The sequence below is a fragment of the Cottoperca gobio genome, chromosome 9, assembly GCF_900634415.1.
Source record: "Cottoperca gobio chromosome 9, fCotGob3.1, whole genome shotgun sequence".
NCBI classification, from domain to species: Eukaryota; Metazoa; Chordata; class Actinopteri; order Perciformes; family Bovichtidae; genus Cottoperca; species Cottoperca gobio.
Window position 1 is genome coordinate 18,213,463 of NC_041363.1, and position 23,125 is coordinate 18,236,587.

At 38.9% G+C, this 23,125-nt stretch overlaps 1 protein-coding gene across 1 annotated transcript in view; it reads left to right on the forward strand.

Annotated features, from left to right (window-relative positions):
• The window catches only part of psat1 (phosphoserine aminotransferase 1), a 7,711-nt gene extending 4,321 nt beyond the window's left edge, over positions 1-3,390 (forward strand). The window contains exons 5-9 of the mRNA XM_029439226.1: positions 743-915; positions 1,354-1,523; positions 1,865-1,993; positions 2,620-2,757; positions 2,964-3,390. Coding sequence (XP_029295086.1) covers positions 743-915; positions 1,354-1,523; positions 1,865-1,993; positions 2,620-2,757; positions 2,964-3,063 — 710 coding nt within the window. The 3' untranslated portion in view covers positions 3,064-3,390. The remainder of the gene's footprint in view (positions 1-742; positions 916-1,353; positions 1,524-1,864; positions 1,994-2,619; positions 2,758-2,963) is intronic.
• Positions 3,391-23,125: the final 19,735 nt, after the last annotated feature.

Genomic DNA, 23,125 nt, shown 5'->3' on the forward strand with positions numbered 1-23,125 from the left:
GCGTGTGTCGTTAATGCAGACGCAGGCTAATAACATTTCATTTGGTCTATTTGGTCTAAAAAATAACTGCCACAACCAACATTTCTGTTTTTAATAGCAAGCATGTATTAGTGACAAAGCTTAGTCCCAGAATGAAGGTTTTGTAACTCAAGTCATTCCTTAGATCACGTGACACATTTCTAATTAAATAATTTAGTTTAGTTTTAAAGTTCCACATCAAAAAATGATTTCAGCTCTTATGAGTTGATCATTGTCATTCACGCTTGCATTAGGACGGTTCCTCTGCCAAATCTGGCTGTGCACCCGGGCTGTTGCGTAACAAACAATAGAGCCGGCTACCAATGAAAGACTCTGGTATGCGAGCAGCCTTTTCCACATGGTTGTGTGCAACTGTAGTTTTCAGTTGAGTTCTTGTTTATGGTAATGTTTGGAGGCAGTTTAACTGTGTTTTTGAATTGAATGTAAAGATATAAAGTACAAAATCAAAATATATTGCACCTTCTGTCCTCATGAAGGATGCTTCGTCTGCATTTAGTTTCTGAACACCTTTTTTAAACTTCTCTTCTTGACAACTCCAAACATCACCATGTTATTTATCATTGTCCTTGTGAACGAGTTAGTATTTAGAAAGTTCAGTCTCAAAAAGAGCAAGCGTGGCTGCAGACTCTTTAGTCTGGTTTAGGTTTAGGTCTTACACTTTGTTAGTCTGGTGTCATTTTGTTCTGTTTTTCCTCCCTCTCAGAAATTCCCGACCCCAGCAGCTGGACCCTTAACCCCTCAGCCTCCTACGTGTACTACTGCTGCAACGAGACGGTTCACGGCGTGGAGTACAACTTCACACCTGAAACTAACGGGGTGATCCTTGTCAGCGACATGTCCTCCAACTTCCTGTCCCGACCTGTGGATGTGTCGAAGGTGAGGACAAGAATGATACTGAATAAAATATTCGACTCTTTGCTTCTGGGCCCCACATTTCCATATTGATCCTATTTAACTGTTAACTTTATCCCTTAAGTGTAAGGGAAAGTTGGACCCATGTATAAGTCAAAACAAGACCTGAGAGGTACTGATGTTAGAAATATATATTAGACACAATTATTTAAGTTATAATAAGATAAACGAAGGTGCGATATTACAAAATGTAAAGTAATAAGAGAACAATGACCAAATGATGAAATGCTAGTAGAATGCTAACATTTAAATGTGCCACTGTAGAGGATAAACCCTTCTGACTTGGATAAAAACACAACTTTTCCTTTTGTTGATAACGCCAAATGTAAAATGTTTTCCCCACAAGTCTAACGCGTGGTTATAGACAGTCATATTTCAATGTGTCTTCTTGCATTTGTGTAGTTTGGGTTGATTTTCGCCGGAGCTCAGAAGAATGTGGGCTGTGCCGGGGTTACTGTGGTCATCGTGCGAGAGGACTTGTTATGCCACGCCCTGAAAGAGTGTCCCATTGTCCTGGATTACAAGGTGCAGGCTGAGATGAACTCTCTGTACAACACACCGCCGTGCTTCAGGTACAGACTCTCCTGGTTTATATTGTTGGACTCTCCCAGAGTGAGGATTATCAATATATTACTAATAGCTAAGTAAAATGTACGGCTTTGACACGTTAAAAAACCCACAAACAAACCATGCTATAAGGCTTTACTGATGTCTATATCTCCTGAGTTACTTTACTGTGTGCCTATCCTTTGTATATGTAGTGTACAGACATGAGAGTGGTATTGATTTTATCATCTAACTCCCAGCAAGAAAGCAAATAAGTGTATTTCCCAAAATAGCCTTTACGGATATATATATATTTTTTCACAATCCTCACGTAAAGAAATATTCACAACCTGTTTGGTTTGTTCAGCATCTACATCATGGGTCTGGTTCTGGAGTGGATTAAGAACAACGGCGGCAGCGCTGCCATGGAGACGCTCAACAAGCAGAAGTCCTCCATGATTTACGACATCATCAACGCCTCTAATGGTTTCTATGAGTAAGTATCGCACTCTGTTGAACACTGAACCATCAGCGGGGTTCAAAATGTAAATCTTTTATCCAGCTGTATCCGTAGCGTGAAATAACGACTAACAGCCCCGGCTGAATGATGGTCGAACACTTCAACTTGACGGCTCGCAAAAGGTATAATGAAGAATGAAATAAACAATACTGTCGCACCGAGAGTTGAGTCGGAAGGAAAACAAGAGATTTGAACTTGACCATCATTTGGGATTGTAAGAGAATGAAGCTCTGTCATTAGAGCATTACAGCTCACACTCATGATGCATTACTGTTGAGTCTCTTTAATCATGAGTTGCCACTCTTTATCTTTAACTTGGCAAAATGTCTGATAGTTGTACTGTGCTGACATTCCTTGGATGTTGTCACAGTGAATTTAGGCCTCAGGCAAGTGGCCTTCAGAATAAGAGCTCTCTTTCATAACATAACTAAATGGGGCCTTAAGACGATACCTCTGTAAGGCATACATAGTAACAACTAATGACTTGAGTATAGGCTGCTAGACCACATTTAAAGGTCATTTAGTATACAATGACTGTAACAATGAAGAAAACTGATTTAAATAATAAAGGGACAAATTAAACTACTTACCGATGTGTCCAGGTGTCCCGTAGATGTGACTTGTCAAAGCCGCATGAATGTACCATTTCATATCGGGACAGCAGAGGGAGACGAAACCTTGGAAAAAGAGTTTCTGGCCGGTGCGTCCAAACGTGGAATGATATCGCTGAAAGGACACAGGTTAGTCAAACATATGCCTCCTGTTTCATTAACACCCACTTTATTGCTATATTTCGTGGGTTACTAGAGAGAATAGTTAATAGTATTCCTGAAGTTTTATACATCAAAGGTTATGTAAAGTTAGACATGGATGCATAATGGATTTGTTTTCCTGAAATGACTCCGGTTTGTAGACCTCAAACATGACGGTGTGTCTCCCCCTGCAGGTCAGTTGGAGGAATTCGTGCATCTCTGTACAACGCAGTGACACTGGCGGACACTGAAGCCCTGGCCACCTATATGAAAGAGTTCCAGAAAGAGCACTAATAAAACAGGCCATACTAAAAGACAGCTGATGCCACACACAGCATTACATTACTCCAGTTCAGTTAAAAAAACCTCTGGTTTATCTTTAGTTGAGATCCATGTTGGATCTGGAAGGTGCTCCTTTTTAGACGTGTTTTGTAAAACCCTGTCATTGATCCTAATCCGGTTTAACCACTACTGTTTCCAGTCATTTTAATGTAATTTTAATTACATCCGTTACTATTTTAATGAATTAGTTGACTAACAGTGCTTTGATGTACATACTGTAGGTAATTCTTGTTACTTGTTCAAAAATGTTTACATTCAAGTAAATGTAACTTGGCAATACTTTCATTTTGCAGTGTCATTTCTTGTTTTCATGGACTACATTTTGTCATTTTAAAACCATTATCAATGAGTGATCATTTCTCCATCCTGAGAACAGAGAGGCAGTGTAACAGACCAAACTGAGCTGTGTGATGCTGGCCCGGTTTTAAGTTTGAATAATCACATTATAGATATTGTTAGAAATATATATTGTTATAGGTCACGTGATGATAAACTATCTCCATGACAACTAGGCACCTCCACCTGCTGAGGAAGGCCATGAGATGTGTTTGAAAGCTTCAAAACAAAAAAGGGCCAATACCAATTTTTATTTTTGTAACTATCTGCTTAAATTAAAAGCAGTTGGACTCGACAGTGATCCTTACAACTTACCAAAGAACCAATGTCTCTCTCCAGCAGTTTTAGCTGCTCTGTCTGAACATTGTTCAGGTTGGAAAAACATGCATGCAGGCTGAAAGTCAACCATGCTCTGCGGTTGGGAAATGCAGTGAATACAAACATCCAGCAGTGAGTAAGAAAGCGTGTAAATAATAATTTGTAAAGCTACAAGGAGATGATAAGTTTGATAGCCGCTACGCTAATGTATGCAAGGTAAATGCCATAGGCATATGATATGCTAATGACGTGTACATGTGTTGAAAACTTGACTAGCAAACGACACGCATCTGTTCTGTGATCCTTGTGAGCTATAATGGAGCCGGATTTTGTACTTTTGTTAAATGTGGTTTTTGTTTGTGTGTTCGTTACATCAATTTAAGTAAATTCCAGTTTCTGTGAATTAGCTCCAAATTATTGTTAAATCTATTTGTACAGTCAATCGCACGACAGCTTTTTCCTATTTCAGTACAGCGTTCCATTACAGGTAGGTGTGTTTACAGGAGCACCCTTCTGACCACACCCATCAGTGTGTGTGTGTGTGTGTGTGTGTGTGTGTGTGTGTGTGTGTGTGTGTGTGCAACCGATTTAAAACTTTCATCCAGAGAGGGCAGTGAAAAATTGCTTTTTCGCCGAGTGTTGAGTCTTTATTAATGAAATGCAGCACAACTACTTTACAAGCACAGCATTGGCCTCCTACTACTTCACTTCCCACTGTCAGCAGAAACAGCTCAGTATGTAGGAGTGCACAGGGCTACACAATATCAGCAGGGAGGCAGGATGGCTTCATGGTGAGAGAGACCGCCCTCCATCTCGATGTCCAGAGGCCGGTTCCCTGCTGCCTTCTTCCCGCTGATGCTGTTCTTCAGCAGCAAGGCGCTTCAGCCGTATCAGCTCCAGCAGCAGTGGATCCGACCCTGACCTTTGACCTCCCTGGAGGAGAAGCACTATGTGAATTTCATTGCCCTTATAGACTACAAAAAATACTAAACTATTATGTAGATTTTCTCCACAATAACTTGCCTATTGTGATGGGATTGTGTGTGCTGTGCGAGTTAGAATTGTGCAATATGTCGATGTTATATTGATATTGTGATGAGACTAGATATCGTCTTTGACTTCGGATTTCGTAATATGGCATAAGTGTTGTTTTTTCCTGTTTTAAGAGCCTGCATTAAAGTAATTTCATTTCCTGAACTTACCAGACAGCTCTAGCTGTTCTATATTAGCTTTTACCCACTTAGACAATAAATCCACATTACTGATGAAAGAAATAAAATCAAAAGAAAAAAAAAGATATCAATTCAAAAAGGAAATATTGATTTTTAAAGAAGAAATAATTTTTAAAGGATACTGACTCAACCACATAACATATCTAAATACTTTGAGTCTCAGCCACATGTGCTGCTTACAAGCTTGAACAAAAGTGAAACTGGAACGTAGATGTTTTTGCTGCAAACAACCTCTAGGTGGAAGTGTTCATCAAGAAAAGTATGTCTGCAAAATGTCAAGGCCATCAAATGGGGGTCTGACACCTTTCATAATGATGTCTGGTGTTGCCCGCCCCATTCAGTAATGCTTTATTGGCATCAAATTTTGATTTAATCATGTTGCCAGAGCATACACAATATTAGATTGACAGCATGTGGTAGATAATATGTAATAGTGTCTAATAACAGATAACATGGTAATTATTTCACAAAAACAAAAGATGTATTGAAACGATTACTGCTAAAGACTCAAAATGTATTGTATTCGCACACACACACACACACACACCACAGACAGACACGCACACACACACACACACTGATTTATGTGGTTTCCTATGATAAGGTCAACTCGCCACCACAGATCTTCACCTAAAGAACAAAGTCAGTATCCGCTCTAGAAATACACATCTCTGCCTCATTATGTTGTGACAGTGTTCGGCTTTATTTCCTTTCACTTTCTATCAATCTTTAGCATTTACTCCTTTCAAAATAAATTTCAAACACTGAAAATATATACATAGTAGAGACGGACAAGCATGTTGTTTATAGTTATTGTTGTAAGGCACATGATATAATTTTCTTCCCATGAGCTGGACATTTTAGACAATTAACATAAAAACCCTTCTGATGTAGGTTTGTGTAAAAAGGCTATTAGTGTCGTGGGCATCATGTTAAAAGAGTTGCTTTACAAATCAGTGCATGAATGGTTGTATGGGTGGAATAAGTGGGAATTTAACTATTGTTTTTGTAGCATCTCAAAACGTTTTCAGGCTTTTGTAGAAGCACGATTAACTAAGTGATATTTCCCATTAAGTTCTATTTTCCTCACATAGATTTAATCTACCTTTTTGAAATGTATCTAGATGGCAGGTGATCACGAAATGTTACCTCTGAAATGGATTCTTTTTTAGTCCAAAAAAACAGCGACTTGTTATTTTCTTACTTTCATTTTGGAATGTAATGAAACACAAGGTAAAGATGATCCAGGAGTTATTATTTTATATAACATCCCGGAAGATTCTTTCCAAAAAGTAATTTTGGCTGTTAGCAAATATCAATACCAAGAGCAGGGGAGAAAGTCTGAATGCTGGTGTTGACTGTGGATCCCCAGAGCGGGAGATGTTGGACCTGCTGCGAAGGTTTGTGTGCTGAAAGGTAAAAATGTTCTGCCAGACTGAGGTATTGCTTTAAGCCAGATGAATTTTCTGTCAGTGCGATCAGAGACTGCCTCATCATTTTCTTTACATTCATATCTGCAGCTTTCTGAGGCTCAAGCCTTTCAGTAACATGCTTGTCTTAGTTCATGGTCATCTTAACTGTTGGCCTTATCTTCCACTAGAGCCACAGGGGCATCAGCGCACATCGGAGTTCCTTTTCTTACTGTAGCTTGATTTGGTCGCTCATCTTCAATGTGCCAAGACCCGAGGCTCTCTGCACATTCAGCAACACTCTGTGCTTGAAACAAGGTGTAGTGCAACTTTGGGTATTGAAACAAGATTAAGAGTCTTTAGCCATGCTACCTGCTCTGTGAAGCTGAACAGGGTTGAATGCTAACATCAGCATGCTAACATTCTCACAGTAACAATGTTAACATGTTGACGTTAAGAAGGAATAAAGTTTAGCCTGCCATGTTCATCATCTTAGCTTAATGTTGTAGTTTTCATAAGTAAAACACTCAACAGGTCTTAATGCAAAGCCAAGAGACATTTTAAAGCCTGTGTAACTAAAACTGGAGAGAGAACTGAGACAAATCAGGAGATGTAAATGTAAGAAGGGATGGGAGGAAATAATCCCTCTGACAGATTTAAGATCGCTTATTAGTGTTGATGATGAAACTTCTCGTACACTTCATTCCCTTTATGGTAGTCAAGAAAATGGGATCATGTTTGGGAAATAATTCTTCTCAGTAAGTTAAGACAGTTGTGAAATAAAGCAAATTTCGACAATTCTTAAAGGGGTCATTTTAAAATCGATACGAGGAAATGGTATTGAGTGTTATGTATTGTATTTTCACTCTTTCCAATGGAGATTCTGCTCTTGTGTCTCTATGACAAGTTATTTTACTGTACTCTCTGCTTGAATGCAATTTGGATTCCGACAAACTGCAATGCACCTCTCAGCAATTTCTCCAAAAATATTGTCCATGACCCTGCTGCAGATCCACCTCAAAGCAAAAAAAAAGCAAGTGAATAATAAGAAGAGGCAGAGGGGCTTTGAAATGCGAGTAGGGTTACAGCAGAGATGGGAGGTTGTGACAGGCTTGTATGATGATTCTCGTCCTGTCAAGCCCACCAATTGTCGAGGTAATGCCACCAGCAGGCTACAGTAAGACGGTGATAATGAAAAACACCGGGGAAGACAATATCAAATGGCTCCTCTACATCCTACAGTGGAGATTAGTCGACACAAAAGTAGGGTGGCAGAGGCAGAGGAGGCAGAGGCAGGCTTTAGTGCTGCTGATTGAGTCTCTTGTCAAGAGCTCCATGCTTGCAGCATGAAAAGTTACTGTGACTGACATCCTTTATACAGTCTATTACACACACACACACACACACACACACACACACACACACACACACACACACACACACACACACACACACACACACACATTGCATTGCCTCTGGGTCTGTTTTCTATAGATACTGTATATACTGTCTGCTCAAGGAAGATCACTCAATTCAGACTTTATCCATGAACTAGTTCATTCCCTTTCCTGCTCAGAGTGCATTACAGAGCATTTAGTACACTTTTCCACAAAAAGGAAAACAATTATTGTGTTTCTCCTCCAAAACTGCTGCATACATCAGCTCCATGGGTGTATAGCTTTAAGTGGACAATTGTGACTTCATGTGGATTAAGTGTACCCTGTTTTAGTGGATCGATCCTTAAACCTGCATCAATTGATTTTAATATAAAAACATTAATTAATGCATCTCTAACAAACAAGCTCTTCCTGAACCAAGAGCCCAATAGACAGCATAGAAACATTCAGTCCAGGACGGTCCTTTGTTTTGAATCTTTTGTTGCAAGGCTTGCAATGAGTCTTTTAGCATTTAGCTCAAAGCACTGTAATGCAGCGTCACAGAGACGTTAGCATGGCTGTAGACTGTAGCTTGTTAGTCTTTGCTGATGAAATTCATCAGTTGTATCCTGCTCCAAATCACTCATGCCCCTAAGTTATCTTCTTTATCCTATTATTTTATTTAGTAGTGAGGAACCCCTTAAAGCCCGTCAGCCTGCTTTTTATAGCAAATTACAGCCATGTGACTCACTAATTCACCATGTTAATGATCTATGTAGGCTACTGATTGTTGTACCCATGTGTAATAAACTGGTACCTGAGTGTAAACATAATCCACATACTGCATATTTTTTACATCCTGAATTTGTTTATTACGTCCACAATCTCTCGCACACAGGCTCAAGTATTGTTGGTAATTAAAACGCTGTCACGATCAAAGGTGCACAGTCTCAGTTATTATTCAGTGAGCCCATGAAACTAAATGTCCTTTATGCAACAGCTCATTTAAAGGCCAATCTGGTGATTCATGCAGGGAAATGAAAAAGAAAACAGCTTGTTCGAATCTGAAGAACACAATTTAACACACTAATGTCGCCTGTCTCTTTCTTCCTCCTTCTTTGCACCTTCTACATCCTTCTCTTCCTCATTTAACTTCATTTGTCTTTTCCTTACTACTACCTCTTTTCTCTGCCTCCTTTCCTCCTCTTGTCTCATTTCTCCTTAATCTCGATTCCTCACATCCACACTGTCTCCCTCTTTCCTCTCAACACCGTCTAATGTCTTCCTCTCTCAATTAAATTGCTTTCCCAGGTTCACCTTTCTCTTTTTCTGTCTGTCTGTCTCTCTTCTGAACTCATTGCTTCACGAGGCTAATCTTGTTAGCACCAAATGCACCATGTTCCGCTAGCTCCTCTTAATTGCTGTTGTGTTATTAATGAGTGGGGAGCGGGGAAATCACTCTTAATTAGCTTGTCTCATTCGGCAGGCATCTCGAGTGCAGCGGCGGTGACGGCGCCCAGGCACAAACACACTGGGGATAATTAAAGCACTTCACTTGTCGGAGTATTTATCTAAACCAAAGAGCAACAACCCGTTCCCGCAATTAGCCTTGTCATTCATTAGCAGCAGAGTGCCATTGATTTTATTTGTCATTTTGCCACCGCTGACACTCATTCATTTAGCGCCGCTATGGTACAAGTGTGCTTAACTTATTCAGGTGGCGTGGAATCGCTGCACATTTGTTTTTTATGGTTTTGCTGAGTCACTGACTATGTCTACACACCAAAATTACTGTGATAAATCAGGCTATAGTGATGCAAAGAAACCCAGGAAATGCATTTCTTTTTTTTGATTAACCTACTCAACATTTCCCATACTGTTGCAGGGAAATCCTCCAATGAAATTATGTCTAGAAAGCAACTGACCTGAGGGTTTACATGGCCAAATAATTGTGTTTCTCAAAGAGAAATCTACCTGTGGTTACTAGGTTTTTGTAACTCCATCCTTAACTCAAATGGATTGAACTCCATGTGATGTCATCATGGGGTTTAATCGCACAAGACTCCTCGTATATCTCCTTAATCTTTTCTATTTTGCACAATATATCATTACATTTCATTTAGCGGCTTACAATACGTGCAAACAATCATCAGGATACAACTTCGAACAGCAAGAATCTTACAAGTATATTAGATTCAAATAGTTGTTATAATTTTAAGTGCAGTACAATATATTCAAATAAGCCAAACCAATGTCAGTGCAACATACAGAAACGATGGAATTAAAAACTCAACCATTAGCTTCAAATAACCAATTTGCTACAGTGCTACAGACCGAAATAAGTTAATAATAATAATTGTTTTATTATATCAAATCATTTTTTAATAAAATCTTCTTTTCAATTAGTCTCTTCTGGTTGAAATGAAGCTAATAAAAGGACTATTCTTGCTTACTCTGATCATGTAGATGTTTCCTTTCCTGCTTTCAACACAATCAGCTGACTGATGGCGTTCACATTTTAAACTTTATCCAATTTAGATTTTGCTGCAACGTCTTAAAGACAATTATCTCTTTGCTGTCAACATATTAATAAAGAAATGTTATTTTCTCTACTGGTGTCAGCTGTTGTATAAAACCAAAATACTGTACGGCATTTTAGAAGTCCTGCCAAACGCCTTAATATTATATAATTAATATCAGATTACTTAAGAGTTCTTGTGGTTTTAGTCCCCAAATTAGTAAATATTTCATTTTCAGTGGAATAATTATAGGAGGATAATTAATTAAATGAGTTGTCTGTGACCTAAAGAGCATTTTAGTCAGTAAACAGCAGGTTATAGCTGAACTAAATTTAAACTTAAATGTTTCTACAGACAAGTATACAGATCAACATTTATGGAGAATAAAGTCACCAATAATAACCAAACAATGCATGACCAACCAAAAATGCATACACACATTCTTAATACAGATTAAACTTGCTCAGTGCATCTCATCAGATGGACTTTGAACTTCACTGAATTTGCTCCATCACGGCCGATTGTCTGTAGATCATCACCTAACATCATTATGAAAAGTATGAAAGACAAGGCCGACACTTTGTCACTGAACACTTTCAAACATAATTGCTGGCATGAAAGTAAAATTCACCTTGTGTAACTATTGAAATGAATACATAAAGTAAGCTTAAAAACCTTGCAGACCTCAGTTTACAATAGTTTGTATTCCTTAAATACATGAGCTGATTTTGATTACAGTATATACAGTGTATATTTATTTATATATATATATACATACAGTATATGTATGTGTATATGTATGAATGTATATATTTGTATATACATATATATATATATTCTATATATCGTATATATACATATGTATTCTATATATAATAAATATTTTATATACATATATATACTGTACATATATATAATATATATATATATATGCTATATAATATATATATAATATATTATATAATATATATATATATATATATGCTATATAATATATATATTCTATATATATAATATATTCTATAATATATATATATATATATACTATTTATATATAGTGTGTATATATTCTATATACTGTATATAATATTATAATATATTATATACTATATATATATTTCATATATTATATATAGTGTATATATATGTATATATATATAATTATTATATCTAACCTTTTCAAAAGGTTTGACAATGAATTGAATGTGTATTATAATTGTTGATATTCAGTGATACAAATACAATCAAACTAAAAACTAAAAACTTTATGAAAGCTTATTTATTTTTCTATTTCTTTTCACTCAAAAAGAATATTCCCTCACCATCACTTTCAAAAAGTGAAATACTGACAGCCAGACTACAACGTAATCAAAAATAAATAAATAATGTACGCTTATTTGTTTGTTGACAGGGTAGTCACCCAATCATGACAATGCAGTTCCCAGTTTACGCTCCTATTCCGGCAGGTGTAATGTCAACATTGACAACGTTGAACATTTCTAATATTTTATATTTCATATTCAAACTGAAAATATAAAATGAACACAGACAAGTCACTCTATTCTTTACCTTCTCAGTCCAAGTCGAGTCTCAAGTCATTTATTTTCTTTCAAATCAAGTTGCAAGTCATCAAAACAGTGACTCGAGTCGACTCAAGTCCACATCTCTAATATGTACACACACACTGTGTACCTTGCATGTCCGTAAATATGAACAGGCTGACTCAATCTGTCCAAATTGGTCTAAATTATTATTTTCATTTATTTAAAATTCCCCTTTTCACATTGTAGTTTTGCCATAAACTCAGTTGTGTGATTAATCGGACAGTGTTTGTAAGCTTCATGAGGACAAATCCCTTCTAATTAAGTGTTTTTGCACAATGTGTACCTGTCTTTGTCTCTGTGACCCCGACATGTTCATGTAGGATGAGAGACCAGTGTCGGTGCATCCAGATAAATTTAATTTGCACCTACAGCTCTGTGAGATGGGGGGGGGGGGACTCTTATGGGGCAGGACTAATTGCTGCCTGGGGATTTGTGTGTGTGTGTGTGTGTGTGTGTGTGTGTGCGTGTGTGTGTGTGTGTGTGTGTGTGTATGTGTGTGTGTGTGTGTGTGTGTGTGTGTGTGTGTGTGTGTGTGCGCGCAAGTGTGTGTGTTTGCATGGCTGTCTTTCTGCCAAGATAAACACTTTAGTGAATATTTATTGCACGTGTTTATCTGTGTGTGTCTGTCAGTGTGTGATAACCGAATGTCAGCAAAGACACAGGAGTTAATGAGGCCTTTTTTTTGCCACCAGGAGTGAGTTGAGCAAGGTGCACACATCTCTGTGGGCATCATTTCTGTATATAATCATGACTGTCATGACTAACCCGTGCAGCCGTAGTGCAGTATCAGAACAGATACTTAAATTCATCATCAGTACAGTAAACTATCAATCCACCAGCCAAACACAGCAGACGATTCTGCAATCCCAGAGACTTCATTCATCAGAGCACAAAGAGAATGGTTTCAGCCTCATCTTTTCATCATTAAACAATCACCATCTTTATTTCTTATGTTTATGATAATAGGGAGTAATTATACTACGAAAAAATATTGATGTTGTGATCTGCTTTAAACTGGACGGGTAAACAAAATGATAGAAAAACTAAAATGACAGTGTTCAGGTAGTACCAGAGAAAACGTAAACCTGTGTATTTGATAAATTAACAATTTATCATTACATATAAAATGGAAATACAATATTGTGCTTTTGGCATGTCAAATTATACCTGTTTTCCCAATAGGTTTCTTGTCTGTCATCGGCATTTCACAAATTGCATTTAACCTCCTACTTGACAGTCTGGGGCAAAATGTGGAGCTCCCTGAGGTTCTTGATTAGGGGGTCCCCTTCTGTTTACATTTACATTTGTAATAACAGTATTTCTTTTAGTTCTTATGCTGATGACAGCCAACTGTTCGTACCTGTTTATCCCGAGCAATTCAATCATTTTGCTTCTTGGTAGCATTCTGCAGCTGAATGAAGACACATCTTAAAGATTCTATATACGTCATTGAGAACAATATTCTAGCAGCAAACAACTACTTGCCAGGTAAAGATATGATAGAGTAATTACATCTTGAGCAGAGAATGAAGTCCCTTTCCATCTGTGTGTGTGTGTGTGTGTTGTAATCTGAGTTTCTCTGTGCTTTACTTACATAGCAGGTCCGGCTGCACATGCCTGTTAGTAAATGTGAGTCCTGTTTGTGCAGTTAATCCCTCAATCATGGAAATGCTCCAAATCTCATATTTAACCCCTTTAAATTGTCTAATGTTGGCTGTTGTGTATAGAGACACAGTGACATTTGTGTAATACGAATTCTGCTTATATATTAGCGGCTAGTTTGCTTTTATTTTAAACATCAAAAAATATTTACCGTAAAGCATTTAAAAGCTAAAAGAGAAAAACATTAGTTACAATAAATTGAGCGTTTCTATATACTTTCAAATACAGTAACATATATTTATGTGAAAATATTTTTTTATTGTGAACCAAATAGCAGATTTAACAGATGAAGATAATGTCATCCTGCGAATCATGCTGACTTACTAATTAATATTATTTTGCCTTATGATTCCACTTCTATAAAAGCGTAATAACATGTTTCATTTAAAGCCTGAACTTTCAGTGTTTCCACAAATGCATGGTGATAGGAATGTATTTTCGTTAGCGAGCTGATCCAATTCCTTCACTTCTTGTAAGAACAGTCTAACACAATGTCTTGTGTTTGCATTTCAGAATTAAGCGAGAGAGAAAATACTGTCATACTTTTTGTTCTGTGTAATCTCATCTGATGTAGTGCTGCAGTGTTTCCTCTGTCTCTGCACGCTCATGTCCTCAGCAGGCAGGCTCATAAATTGGACAGCTAAGCCTTTCATAAAGTTTAATAAAACGCTGTTTCGTGGCTCAGGGGAGCTGGTATTAGTGACGGGAGCTGCTGCTGCTGCCATTCCACCAAATCACATCATCATAATGATGCTGTGCTATGGGAGTAAGACACCTCCCTTACCACCCACACGTCCACCCACCTTCCCTCCACCCCCTTTGTTTTCTTTATCATTCCTCTGACACAATATGATGTCTTCACTTCACAGCATTTTTCCAGTGGGAATTTGGGGACGGCGTTGTTTAAACGCCTCGGCCAGCTTGGACAGGCTAGGGTTATTTCTCATTTAGTAAAGATCACAGACGCTGTAAATGCTCTTGCGGCATGCCGTGAATGCCAAAAGCGTTGTGATTGGCAGCTTGACGGCAGCAGCAGCATTTGCATGGCATTTAGCTGGGCGGGCGATGGCCACCCCTAACACCAAGGTGGGTAAATACGATGACTTCTCTGTTCACACAATTTACACACACACACAAACACACAGCACTCACGCATGCAATCTCACTCCTCAACTATCTTGGCCTGCCAAACCTGAAGCCACTCATAATTGTGTGGCATTTACGCAGAGGAAAGGGACATTTAGTCGTGTGGGCGAGAGGACCGCTGAAAAGACTGAGCTCTCACTTTTACATTTTAGCCTGTTATTTGAGAATAATTAGGCTAAGTTGCAATCTCCCTGATCTTGAAGTGGACTACAAATATTAAGCTTATATATATATATATATATATATATATATATATATATATATATATATATATATATATATATTTATTTTTTACATAATAATAATAATAATAATAAAATAACCTATTGTTGTTGTTTTGTGTTGTATTTGCAATTAATCCTGAAAAATATTTTCAACTGAAGATGCAACAACCTAAAGCCTTGGTCACATAAGACACAGTGAACATTACATTATAGCAGCAGTAATCTACAATTGATCTGTTAGGGTTGGACCCACAGATTGATATCACCCTCTCTGCAGATTGCCTCAGCATTTTAGCATCTTTCAGCTCGTTGTTTTTGATTTTGCAGCTTTATTGTTTTACCGCTCTCATCCGTGTATTTTCTACCAGCTGCAGTCAGCTCTAAAAACCCACCGCACACTAACTGCTCAGCACCAACGAGCAGCAGACACAGGTAAGAGCTGAACAACTAGATGGTAATCCTATATTTGCGAAAACCTTTGCGAGACCTGTTACCCGACAACCTATCCTAACCTTAACCATTCGAGGTCAAAGTCTAACATCTACAATCTCGCCAGAGTTTTGCAAATCGAGGGTTACCATCAAGACACAACAAAACAATTCCCTAAAGAGTTTGTGGAGACCAAAAGAGAGCTAATAGTATAGGGTTAGATTCACCAGGTGGTCAGAAACATGACTACAAATGAATGCTAATGTTCCTCCATTTAATATGAATATAATATATAAAATATGAATCTGCTGGCTAACATGTTCACCAACTTTATAAGGTGCTAATATTAAAAATATGTTTCCAGCTTGTTTCACTGCCCCTAAGTGCCTAAAAAAGGAAAATAAATAAATGCAGATTTAATAACTTTTTCTTGACTGGAGAAAAAGTTTATTTTAGTAAAAAGTTATTTTATTAGCTATTCAAAAGTTGTTGTGACGAGATGAGAGGCTCCCAGCCCTCTGTGACCCGTAACAGCATACGTTGTTCAGAAGATGATGGATGGACATTATGGGAAAGAAAACACAAGCCCCGATAAAATCAAACGACTGATTTTGATGTTGCCCCTTGGGATCATATAAAAGAGATTTGACATTGATACATGTGTGATCATTGAAAGTCTTACCAAGTAACTACACAGTGTTACAGACTGTAATACATTTGTACTGCATCTGGTGTTCACAGCTCACATTGTTGTTCTCTCGATAGTTGTGTTTGTCTGCACTCGGCTTTAGAAGAAAATTATGGTTTCAGTCCACAAGACTGCACAGAGAGCACATAATTAACCAACCTTTATCTAGGCAGTAACATTTGAGAAAGATGCTTGAGGACACTGCAGTCACTGCAGAGATAACTTATTTTAACAATCTGGTGGAATCAGTCAAATCTATTTGGGTTTTTAACCTTCTTTGTATTATCAGGCTCTGATAACAACCTCTACGGTCCAATGATACAAGTGCTGTTTAGACAGTTGCTTTCCCTGGACAGGTTGAGCAAAGCAGACAAACAGCTGGTTGCATAAGCACAAAGCTGGCTGGGGGCAGAGTGCACAGAGCCTCTATTCAGTGGAGGCAAAAGTATGGAGAGAAAAGAGCTTCTCGGTCACGAGACAGGTACTAAATTAAGTGCATGTATGTTAAGTGACCTCTAACACTGCAGCGCAGAGTGATGAACCCTAACACTGCATACATGCTGCCTACTCTTCTGGCTGATGAGCGAGCTTTATAGTAGATATAGAACTGATAAAGCATGTAAACTAAAAAGAAATGTTTAGACTTGAATCAGTTTATTTCATTTATTGTAATTCAGACTTTCAATTCCGTACAGTTCAAATGACCTACAGTTTTTTTGTTTAATGTTTCTGAAATGTGATGTGGTTGTGTGTAGTTTCGGGGCTTTTTTGTTAATTCTCTGGCATTTAAAGTTAAAACAATTAACAGTCAAACAAACATAGCTCTCAAACTCAAGACAGGATCATCTCTGTATTTATTAAGGTCTTTTTAATTTATCTAAGTATATTTTGTAATGCAAAATACATAGCATTTGCATTTGTTGTTGCCTAGTGAAGTTACTTACTATTTATTTGTTTGCATCCCATCAGACAACTTTGCGTGTCCTGTAACATTTAAAGCTGCATTAACAGATTGTTCGACCACTTTTTGGCAGCAGAAACAAGCTGAAAACCCGACAATGAAATAGTATCTCTATCAAGAACATATTGGCAATCATGTTAGCAAACTGTTGCCTATTTACACATCCAGCAGATATTAGCATTATTTTGGAGATGTGTGTCCAATATATTTACTCTCCTTTTTGGTTTCTATCAGCTCCTGATGGATATAAAAATATTTATTATAACAGCTTTAAGAAAAGCTCCTGTGACAAACCTTTATAAGACAAATCTTTTCTTAGTAGGATTAGAGTCCCTAGATTGTCAGCATCACAGTACATTGTCATTCATTTTCTTACGCCTCCCCGACAGCCGAGTCCGGAGGTATTATGTTTTCAGTTTGTCCGTCCATCTGCCGTTTTTTCCGTGAACGTAATGTTTCAGGAACGCTTTGAGGGAATTTCTTCCACTTTGGCACAAACGTCCACTTGGACTCAAGAATGAACCGATTAGAAAATGGTGATTAAAGGTGAAGGTCACTGTGAACATATTTTTAGCCATAACTCAATAATTCATATGCTAATTATGACAATTTCACATAAGTGTCTAATAGGATAAAATTAGGAGGTTTATGGAGGTAAAGTGCAACTTTACTGGTTCGCTGAGTCATGCAAACGCGTGGCAGTGTTCTAGTTTAAGATGTTTTACAGATTGTATAATAAATCTATATAGAGAACCTCTGGTTATGAGCTGACATTTAAGCAAACAATCCTTTTGGCTTTTGTATATCTCCTGCCAATGTAACCTTCTGGAGCTTCAATTAAGGAGGAAAGACACTTGCACAGAAGATCATCTGGTCCAAAGCACAGGTTACTCAGTAACATTTATACATGCAGTACAACTGTGAACAACTTATAAAAGTGTAGGCTACTAAATCTGCTAGGTTTGCCACTTTCAGCTATTGTGTGGTGATTTATTTCTTCATACAAAAAGTTTTATGGTATGATTTGTTATCCTCCGCACTTGTGTACAGTGTGTATTGGTGTTGATAGTAGCAGCATAAGCAGAACTGGTAGTAGTGGTTTTAATAGTGGCAATAATGAATCCATTTCATTTATCACCCCCATGCCTCTAGTTTGAATCCCTATGAATTAAAATCATTGCATATGTTCCCACACCTCTTCCTATTCCCAGAGCAGGAGATCTGTTTATGTGCCAGAAGTCACATTAACCTCTCCAAGTCATCTTACTTTATAATATTTTATCCAGCTGCAGAGCAATCACATGCTCACATTTACACATCGTCCCTCAACTTTTATTCACCTGAAATGATTGTGAAATGACATTACTGGTGACAGCCAGGCAATAACAAAAGTGCAAAAACTTCTTTGAAAAACAATAAATCAATAAGCCTCGCCAACATATCCTGTTACATTCCCGACTCCTTGACACCTGAAGCTCATTAAACACAGCCTAACGTCAACTTAGAAGAAGGAGAGTACACAGAGGCTCGCCTTTTCACAGCCTATCACAATAAGAGCTACTGAGCAACCTTGATATATTGTATATACTAGAAATAAATATGATTGTCCTTTAATCTGATTTTATTATACTGGGGACTCCCGCTGGCAAATCTACTGAGGGCTGATAGCCTGTAATCTTATTGCAGGGAGCGCGGTGTGTTTCATATCCCCTTCTTGATGGTGTTTTATCATGTCAGGACTATTATTGTTCCTATTGGTCTATGTGTTTCTGCATTTATATGCGCTGGTGTCTATAACCTAATAAATTGAGTTATTGAGCATTCTTGAGCGACTGTCTCTGTTTGCATATGCACGTGTGCATGTTTGCGTGCACCCTAAAGTCCCTCCAGCTCGGATGTGGGTGCTAATTTTTACCCTCAATGTGTCGTGGTGCTTTAAGGGTACTGCTCTGTTATGAACGAAGCATATTGACCCAATTTGTGGCCTTGGTGATCTCTCTCTCTCTCTCTCTCTCTCTCTCTCTCTCTCTCTCTCTCTCTGTGTCTCTCAGGCGGAAAGAAGGATCTTTGTCCGCCTGCCGGAGCATATTGTGTGCCTGAATGGCGAGAGAAACAGGTGAACTCATACTGAACTAAACGCCATACGCATCATTGAGCAGCATTACTAACCTCTCCCCACTCATCACTCTCACGGTGTGTATGTGTGTGTGTGTGTGTGTGTGTGAGAGAGTTCAGTATACAGTATGTGTGTCTATGTGTAGAGGGCTCTGTTAACTAGAAGGTCTAATAAATCAACCTGTCTGTCCACAACCTCCTCCCTTCCTTCGCTCTTACCTACTCCCCCATTACTCCTCCCTTCTCCCCACTTGCCTTTTTGCTCCCTCTTTCTCTCCTTCTTCCTCCATCGCTCTTTCCATTTTTCTCCTTCATGTCCTGTAATTCTTCTTTTAAAGCTCAGGGGGTGGTGTTGGAGGCATTATGTGCCTCCTGATAAATCACTGTCTGGGAGCAGATCAGAGTAACATGGCCATCTGCAGATCAACTTACTGTGTGTGTGTGTGTGTGTGTGTGTGTGTGTGTGTGTGTGTGTGTGTGTGTGTGTGTGTGTGTGTGTGTGTGTGTGTGTGTGTGTGTGTGTGTGTGTGTGTGTGCGTGTGTGTATGCGTGTGCACATATTCTGGTATTGCATGGTATTGTCCAAGTGGTTGTAGCTTTTATAACAGTGTGTGTGTGCATGCATGCACTGCAAACAGTGAATGCAGTTTCTGGCCAGTACTGATCTCCCTGTCCTGCTGAATGGTGGCTGATTGAGACACATGGACTGCCTTTGTGCCCTGATCTAGTTGCCATTGATTACCTATCAGAGTTTTTGATTGCATCCTGGAAGTAATTCTTTTAAATAGGCCCTAATGGCCTCCAATCTGGGCTGATGACGACCTCAAAGAGTCCAGTCGCAGATCCATTTAGGCCCTTTTAGACCTCTACACGTACACTCTGAAACTCCCGTTCATTGCTCACACCCCCCTCCACCTCCACCACCACCACTACTACTACCGCTTTGCCTTGTATCGTGTCAGCGCCACATCTCTACGCTCTGTTAGTCGCATGCTAAAACACAGTGACAATCTGCCTCAAACTTCGATATAGGGATCTTTCACATCCTTTGGACCGGGTCTTGGCAAAGATTAGAGAAGCTGATGATGGCAGCTGGTGAGCAAAGTAATTGAAAATGACAGTGAGAAAGATGGAGTAAGGCTAAGAGAGACGCAAATAGAGCGTAATCCTGCTTTTAACTTAAAAAGATGAATTAAGAGGGAGAAAAGTCCAGGTTTCAGAACTGCAAAAAGAGGAGGAAAACAAAGCCGAGGAGAAAAAGGAGGCATGACAGATCTGTTAGGGATAACAGAGAAAGGGGAGGGGGGAGGGGGGATTGGTCGTCAGTATGTCAGGCTGTGTTATTATAGTCTGAGGGTTGGATGGAAGCATGAGAAGGAGGAAGAAGAAGAGGAGGAGGAGGGGGGATGCAGCAGACAGGAAGAGGGCTCGCCGTCTAATCCTCCAATTTTCTTACATTACTGCTCCCCCTCCTTCTCTCCACCTCCATCCTTCTCTCCACCACAAGCCTCCCTCCCTCCCTCCCTCCCTGCTGCCAGGCCTGTCGACAAATGAAACGGGAGATAGCGGCAGCTTCACAGAGATTGACTTGAAGGAGTAAAACACACACAGAAAAGGGAGCGCGAGACAGAGACTTCCTGCACCTCTAACAACATAAATGTACCTAGAAAGCCCCAGTGGCTCGGTCATCTATAAAGTAACATTGTGTAGGTTCCTACATGTGCTATATGCTTTCCGCAAACTTTGCTTCTCTTCAGTCACAGTAAATCACGGCTGTATGAGAATGCATGAGAATGTAAATGCAGCTACTGATTTGAATGACGAGCAGAGAAAATGCAGCTGTCTTGTTGTAAAAGCTGCCCTGAGTGTGATCAATAACTTCCTGCTGATGAGGAGAAAAACCTGATGACAGAATATTAAATTAAAGAGATTGTTTTACGCTGGGAATGTATTAACGGCTCACTTAGCAGAATTACGAAGCAATGATGACAAACAAGGTTCCTTTGCCAGGCAATGCTGCTTGTTAATATGCTGAACCTTGTTTATTTATTGATATACATTTTTTCCCCCAGGATTGGTTCATTTTATTTAAACCAGTGTCAGGCTGTACCTAGTTGGTTTGATACATGGCTGCTGTTGATTAAATCTGGGCTTTGGTATTGGGAATGAAGTGAAGCTTTTAGGGGAATTAAACTCACAAATTCAGAATAATGTGCCTACAATTACGTCGATTACTGCAGACTTATAACAATCACATGCAACACTGTAAGGCATCGCACTAGAGTGTTTCTCTCTCTCTGATACTTCTGCTTGTAACAAACATCCCAAATGAATTAAGCTCAATCTTAACCTTTTCCACTTTTGTCTCTAATTTCCAGCAAACAAGCCAACTTGATTTTGAAAAATCTCCTCCAAAATAAAACTTTACATGATACTCTCATCCCCCCTCTTCACCACAATTTAGTGATTTCCATTTCCCCGCCCTCTTGATTGATTTGCATTCCAATCACTTCTCATTGGGCGAGGCAGAACCCTGACTGAGTGGGACTAATTTACCATGCTAATGAGATGGCTCCGACAAACAGAGCCAGCTGGAGACCAGAGTAAATGATCCTGTCATCAGTCAAGAACACAAACATGGCTAACAGCTAATTAGCTTGCGGCAGTTTGCAGAGGTGACATTCTATCTGATCTGTGCCGCGGTGGAAGAGAAGAAGGAAAGAAAAGAGAGAGGGGGAACAATAAAGGAGGGAGGAAAGGGAAGGAGGGAGGTTTAGCTTGGTGATGATTTTTTTGTTTTCCTAAACACAGTCTGACATGTGAAACACACACACACACACACACACACACAACCCATTTCATTGCTTTGTGCAATGAGGATACGAGCGAGGATGTGCCATCAGAATGAGGGGAGAAAATATGCTAAGCAGACAATCAGAGGTGTACCCCCTGGTGCTAAACAGCCAATCATGGCTGTCCCAGTGTGTGTCACCAGCCAGCAGGAGGCAGAATTAGTCCTGGTTAGCAGCCAGAGCCCTGCCGAGTGGCTGATTAGTCTTTTAGACTGAAGAGGAGACAGAATGTTAAAAGTCTGACTGCATATCGAAGACTCTTCTGCACAGCAGACAAAGGCAAGGACTTTTTATATTGAAAAGAAAAGTTAGCAGCCTCGTTGTGGCCTTTTGAATTTGATATATTAAACTGACCAATAATTACATTTACCAGCGTTACACACATGTTGTTTCTAGCATGCATTTAGGATTTAGGATAAAATCCTAAACATGGGTGTGTTGAGGTGGAATAAAGACTTTTTAAGGTATAAGAGGTATACGAGTTTAAGTTTTCACTGTGTTATTTCATAGACTGTATAAAACATGGACGTAGTCTCCCAGACGTTACTCATAGCTTTCTGGAGAGCCGCTCTGAAGCTCAAAGTGGGAGGCTCCGGCTGTCACTATGTTGGCAGTGCTAACTCCGTATAACTCTGTGCTATTCAAAAATAGACAAAGAGGTGGATTATTGGTGGAGCTGAGAATAGCTTGGTTGGGGCAGCAGATCATACAACTAGCAACCTGTCAATCAAATTGGCCACGCCCTCAATTATGCATAACGCTACGCCTTATTATAATGGAAACAGGTGGGTTATATAAGAATGCTGATGGGATTGCCTCACATTTGAAAGCAGCCTCAAGTTGCCATCACGGAACCGCAGTTTTTGGCACTTTGGCTTAATTTTTATGCCTCAGAGGTTGCCGCTTGATTTGTTTGTATTTATAGCATTTGTGAGCACTGCATACACTTTTATTAAATGGTTCATGACACATTATAATGTAGTAGTAAGCAGATTTATGTGTTTGTCAATACATGCGCACCCATAAGTGGAGGCTCGAAAATAAACACATAGAATAATATACAAATGATCTTTATAGATGAAGTTATAATTGTTGATAAATACTATTCCTTAATAAAATGCCCTTATAGCTGTTCATACCCAC